This window comes from Macaca fascicularis, chromosome X (assembly GCF_037993035.2).
Source record: "Macaca fascicularis isolate 582-1 chromosome X, T2T-MFA8v1.1".
Classification (NCBI taxonomy): Eukaryota; Metazoa; Chordata; class Mammalia; order Primates; family Cercopithecidae; genus Macaca; species Macaca fascicularis.
In genome coordinates, this window is record NC_088395.1 from 110,429,465 (window position 1) to 110,436,318 (window position 6,854).

The 6,854-nt window shown below is 42.6% G+C and overlaps 1 protein-coding gene across 1 annotated transcript in view; it reads right to left on the minus strand.

Moving 5' to 3' along the window:
- Positions 1–1,506: 1,506 nt before the first annotated feature.
- The window catches only part of LOC102134053 (histone H2B type F-M-like), a 30,498-nt gene continuing 25,150 nt past the window's right edge, over positions 1,507–6,854 (minus strand). The window contains exons 4-5 of the mRNA XM_005594258.4: positions 1,960–2,433; positions 1,507–1,543 (exon numbers count right to left, since the gene is read on the minus strand). Of these exons, the coding sequence (XP_005594315.3) occupies positions 1,507–1,543; positions 1,960–2,433 (511 nt within the window). The remainder of the gene's footprint in view (positions 1,544–1,959; positions 2,434–6,854) is intronic.

The following is a 6,854-nucleotide window of genomic DNA, read 5'->3' on the forward strand; positions in this document are numbered from 1 at the left end:
TAGCACTTAACAGCAAAACAATATGGTGTTTTGGACCAGCTACACGGCTCTGTCTCTGCAAAGAAACAGGGTTCTGCCAAGAATCTTTGGTTTGGCAAGTGTTGTTCCGGACTGGTAGGAACATTTGGCGGCACCATCCAGAGGGATTTACTTGCAACTGATTTTGTGGGGTTTTTCTTGGTCTCCTTGTGCAGTAAGCACAGCTTCAACTATTTTCATAACATTTCTCTTCAACTATTTTCGTAACATTTTTCTAACAATCTGGAAAAACAGAAAGTAACAAATCCCAATGAGGGGACTTCTTGGTTCTACATCCTTTCTCTGTGGATCCCAAGTGGAGCTCTGGAGGTGACCTTCCCCCTTTCCCATCTGCACCACTCAGGGAAGATCTGGCTACTATCCTGCCCTGAACCCATTTCCCTCTTGACCAAGGATTCTTCTTTAAATGGTGGAATAATCTATGTGGCTATGTGTTGGGCCCTCTGGGGTAGTTCTTTCCCACTTCTAGTGGGTTCAAGAAAATTTTGATTTTTGTCATTCATCTAGCTTTTGTTTCATGGTTTGACTGAGAGTGCCATCCTTTACTGGTTTCTACATATGAAGGAGAAGGAGTGTTTATGAGATGTTTCAAAGTTCACAGGAAACATTTAACAAAAATGGCCATAGATTGAGTTTCAAGGCACAACATAATAAATTCCTGTGGGTTGCAGTCCCAAAGTACGTTTTCTTGTCCACATCCTCAGGGACTGGAAATCAATTGAAAAGGAAAGCAATGGGAAAGTCAGCACCTGCTCTGAAATTCAGCAATACACTTATAGAAAAAAATGCTAAAAATACCAAGACTTGGGACCCAGAAGAGAGAACAATGAATGGTAGCCCATATTAATATTAACAAGAATATTAATATGCCAATCTCTTTAGGAAATAAGCATTATCTGACTTCTACTAATGGCTACCAATGCTCTGTATGACTTGATGTTAGGGACAAGGAACATAGATTAATCTTAGCTTTGGATTCATATCCCTAAAAGATCATGATTACAAACACTGCAAACAAAAACATCAGGTAAAGAATCCCACCGCCGTTCCTTTAAACACCGGGTTGAATATCACAGGAAGGCTGCTGTGGGTTCAGCTTGGGTCACTCCCCCCACTCTGGGACAATGACTGTTGCCCATAGACTGCAGGTCACTCATTGGCTGTGCCGCTGTACACTAGGGCATGAGCTGTTTCCGTGGACACTCAGTAATCGTACTGACACATACCTGGAAGTAAGGAAGGTTTCTGTCAGAAAGAAATGAAAAAATTATTGTCAGAGCAAACAGAGAATGAATTGTAATAGTGATCTCAGAGTCGGGGAAGCTGGAAAATGAATGGATTCCTGAAAATTTTATTTAGCTATATATACACTGTAACTGGGCCTCATTTGCTTATTTACATGGATTCATGATAAGGGAGGTGCTGAACACGTTTAGGAGGGTTACCTCTCTTCTTATGTCAGCGTATTCACTTTCTCTGTTGCCATATCGCACATAATGAAGTTCTGGAAAGTTCCACCATACGGTCATGGAGAATGAGAGTGAAAAAGGTAAACATCAGTACCTTGATAATATCACCATAAAGATAACCTAGAAAGATAACTAATAAAAATGGCCATTTAGGAAACTGAGGAAATGAAACCCGATCACGGAAACACCCCCTACTTTTCCTTGGAGCATATCGTACTACAGATATATTGCACTTGACAGAGTTTTGCACTGTGGGAAAAATGCCTGATAAACCACAGGACGCCACATGCCCCCCAAGTCGGCAGGATGCCACCCACCATAACCTCCGGTGGAGTTCCCCCCCTTGGTGGGCCACTGGTCTTTAGCGCCATGCACGGAGGTTCTGAACCTAGCCTTTGGGTTTCCCGGGTGCTCAGGTGCTCCTGAGACAGCGCACTTGCTTTTGGTGTACCTGAGGGCGGCATTCGTGCCCTGGGCCTCAGCGAGCTTGCCCATCTTCCCCGGCAGCAGTAGGCGCACGGCCACCTGGATGTCCCGGGAGGTGATGGTCACACGCTTGGCGTAGCGGGCCAGGCGACCAGCCTCGGTGGCGATGCGGTCCAATATGTCATGGACCATAGAGTCCATGACACTCACGGACTCCGGGGAAAGGCTGAGGCCCTGGTGAACCTGCTTCAGCACCTGGGGGAAATAGGCGGCAAAGCTGTCCCCGAAGCTGTCCCTGCGGCGGTTGGCATGGCACCTGCGGGAACCTCGGAGCCCTCGCGTCTTCTTCTGGACGATCGTGGAGTTGGCGTCTTTGGGCTCTTGGATGCTCTGGTCTTCCTCAGAGGTCATCTTAGAGGAAGCCTCAGCCATGGCAGAGGCAGCGGCCATTAGATGGCAAGACCAGACAGTAACGGTTGTGGACCAGGGAACGGGGGCACTTTGGTTTGGCTGCGTGGCTCTACGTCACAGTCCAACTCGACATCTGATTGGATGAAGTGTCACCCAGGGAGCCTGTCAACAATCCTCCCTCCATTGAAGGTGATTGGATGATCCTGTTGCTTGGCATCATGTCAGCCAATCACAGAGGGCGTCTGCCGGCCTCAGCAGCCCCTGATACCTACCTCAGACAAAGGAACACAGAGGCTTGCTCTGTCGCCCAAGCTGGAGTGCAGTGGTGCGATCTCAGCTCATTGCAACCTCTGCCTCCTGGTTTCAAGCCATGCTCCCTCTTCAGCCACCCAAGTAGCTTGGACTAGAGGCTTGTGCCACCACACCTGCCTAAGTTTTGTGTGTGTGTGTATATATATATGTGTGTGTGTGTGTATATATGTGTGTGTGTGTGTGTGTGTGTATGTGTGTGTGTGTGTATATATATGTATACATGAGGAAACATGATGAAACATATATATACATATATATACATATATACATATATATACATATATACATATATATATATATATAGTAAAACGTGGTTTCATCATATTTCCTCAGGCTGGTCCCAAACTCCTGGACTACAGCGATTCTCCTGCCTTGGCCTCCCAAGGTTAAGGGATTACAGGCATGAGCTATTGTGTCTGGTCGAGAAAACTTATTCCAAGAAAATAAAACATGGTGTTGATACCCATTGAAGGATGCACCCTAAAAAAATTCTGAGAATATTTAAAAACGTGGTTACAAAACTCATACCTGAAATATTAATTAAATCATATTACACACACACACACACACACACAGATAAACAGTTTACTGCTATAAATAACAATTTAGAAGCATCAAACGGGACAAACATTACTAATGGAACAAGCAGACCTCATAGAATCCTTTTTCAACATTACCTCTATTATACAATTCTTTTAAATACATAACAAAAACCCACAGTGCAGAAACAGCTAAATCAACAATTCAATGAACAGCACCCTTTTCAAGCTTCCGAGAAACTGAAATAAGGACTCTAACTCATTCACATTTGTCTAATTCTATTATTTCCCAGTCTACAATTTTTTTTAATGCAAAGCTTAATGTTCTGTGAGTATGCATCACTTACGATGGAAGTGTCCAATGAGAGGACCAAAACCCCACTCTGCACTGGCTCAGCTAATGAAGTCTCTTCAGCCCTGGGCCTGAGCCATTGGCTCAGAATGTGAGCAGGTGACCAGTCCTGAACTCATAAATGACCTCGAGCTGTTCAGCCTTGTAATTTGAAGAGAAAATTAGTTTGAGGTTTGTCTACTTTTTATTTCTTTGTTTGATTTTTCATTTTCTTGTAATTGTGGTGACTTAAGGATTTGAATCCAAGGCTGTGAGTAAGCATGTCTACTACCTCTTGCATCATATTGTGAAGGAAAGCTCTCTGAAAAGGAATTTGGAGGAAAGAGACTATTCCTGTGAACAGCTTGCATACCAGGGAGGTGCAGACTTCAGTGTAAAACAAAGGTGCAGTTCCAGAGAACTAAAAAAGGATACAGCTTTTATAGAGAAAATCTCTATAAATGCATGCGGTGTCTCCAATATGGAGGAAAATAGATTTCACAAAGTGGAGTGGCCTTTGTTGTTATTGCCACATGGGGCAGTTTGAGCAGACACAGGAGGTTATCTTTGTTTTGGTCAGATTTTTTGCTCTTCACTTTTGTCAAGCCAGGTTTTAAGGCTAGCTGCCACATCATGATGTGCCTATTTACATATTTAACCTTTTTATCAATCGGTTAGAATAAGAAATCTCTAAAATCCTTTTAATATAACACGGAAGGTTAATTTCGAGGATCCATCTATTGGCCATTGACATTTAGAATTTTCAATAGTGGACTGAAGTTCAGTAGTGACTGGAAGCCATACCCTCTTCAGAGAAGAAATAGTTTCAAATATTGCCCCTGTCCCCAGACATAGGCTAAAATAACAAATGACTCATGGGATTGCAGTTTCCCAGTATGTGCTAGCTAGACCAGTGGTCCCCAACCTTTCTGGCACCAGTGAGTGGTCTCAGGGAATACAAATTTTCCACGGAATGGTATTGGGGGGATGGTTTTGGGATGACTCAAGTGCATTACACTTATTGTGCACTTTATTTCTATAATAATTATATTATAATGTTTAATGAAATAATTTTACAACTCACCATAACTGAGAATCAGTGGGAGCCCTGAGCCTGTTTTCCTTCAACTAGACGGTCCCATACAGGAGTGATAAGGGACAGTTACAGATCATAAGACATTAGATTTCCATAAGGAGTGTGCAACCTAAGATCCCTCAGTCCCCATTACATCTATTAGACTCCTGACCCCTCATCTTTCTTCTACTTGAAGGTAGGTGCTTTACTGGGGTACTCAAGTTCAACTGCATTCATTAGGGTGAGCTCTAACCAAAGTAAGTACTATGCATTGTGCATAACAAAAGAGGAAATTCAGACACAGGGACATGCGTCCAGGGAAGAAAATGTGAAGTGGCATAGGGAGAAGTGGGCCATTTACAAACCAAGGAAAGATCACTGGAAGAGATCCTTCCCTCTTACTACTCACAAGGAACCAACCCAGCCGGTGCTTTGATTTGGACTTCCAGCCTGCCTAAATGTAAACCATAAATTTCTGCTTTTTATGCTGCCAGGATTTTGGTACTTTGTCAGAATAGCCCTAGCAAACTACTAGAGATTCTGTTGCCAAGCAGTGGCATGATGTGATAGGGAACATCCAAAAGATTGGAAGAGGCCTTGGAACTAGGTAATGCATACAGGCTGGAAGCGTTTTACATGCATGATACAAGAAGCCTAGAGTGCCTTCAGGAGATGGCAGGGGGAAATATGAACACCAAATGCAATTGAAAAGAGGGTTAAGAAAAAATTCTTTGCTGTAGAGAAAAAAACTCTGACTTAGAGAATACACATATCATAATCACCGAAATGTTGCTAGAACTATGTGTTAAAGGCACTTGTGGTGTGTTTTCAGAAGGAGAGGAGGAAGAGGTTATTGGAAGCATGAGGAAAGGCGATCCTAGTTTTACAGTGGAAAAGGTTTGGGCTGTATTGTGTTCTGAGTGTCTTTGAGGAAAGTAGAAATTGTAAGTGATGAACTTGCACATGCTGCTGATTTCTAGTGTTGGAGCTCAGGGCACAATACCCCAAAATGAGGAGTTCATAAGTAGTTTCAAGTGAAAAGGATTTTTCTGATGCTCTTGGTCCTCCTGTCTCTCAGTCCCACTCTACCTTGGAGCCTAAACCTAGAGACCAGAATCTCTCTTGCCGAAGGGGGTCCTAGAAACCAGGGAAGTGGGGGCACTTTGGTATGGCCGCGTGGCTCTATGTCACAGTCCAACGTGACATCTGATTGGATGAAGTGTCACCCAGGGAGCCTGTCAACAATCCTCCCTCCGTTGAAGGTGGCTGGATGATGCTGTTGCTTGGCATGTCAGCCAATCACAGACGGCGTCTGCAGGCCTAAGTGGCCTCTGTTGCCTACCTCAGACCAAGGAACACAGAGTCTTGGTCTGTCGCCCAGGCTGGAGTGCAGTGGTTTGATCTCAGCTCACTGCAACCTCTGCCTCCTGGTTTCAAGTGATGCACCCTTGAAGCGACACATATGTGTCTATATATACACACATATATATTTATATATGTATATATACAAATATATACATATTTATATATGTATAATATATAATACATATATAAATTATATATGTATTTTATATATATATATATATATTGGCTGGTCTACATATATATATATATATAGGCTGGTCTCGAACTCCTAGACTACAGATTCTCCTGCCTTGGCCTCCCAAGGTTCAGGGATTACAGGCATGAGCTATTGTGCCTGGCCGAGAAAACTTATTCCAAGAAAATAAAACATGATATTGATACCCATTGAAGGATGCACCCTAAAACCAAAATAATCTGAGAACATTTATAAACGTGGTTACAAAACTCATACCTGAAATATTAATTAAATCACATTACACACACACAAAGATAAACAGTTTACTGCTATAAATAATGATTTAGAAGTGTCAAACGGCAAACATTACTAATGGAACAAGCAGACCTCATAGAATCCTTTTTCAACATTATCTCTATTTTACAATTCATTTAAATACATAACAAAATCCACAGTGCAGAAATAGCTAAATCAAAAATTCAATGAACAGCACCCTTTTCAAGCTTCTGAGAAACTGAAGACTCTAACTCATTTGCATTTGTCTAATTCTTTTATTTCCCAGTCTACAATCTTTTTTGATGCAAAGCTTAATGTCTTGTGAGTATGCATCACTTATGATGGTAGTATCCAATGAGAGGACCAAAACCCCACTCTCCACTGGCTCAACTAATGAGGTGTCTTCAGCCCTGGACCTGAGCCATTGGCTCAGAAT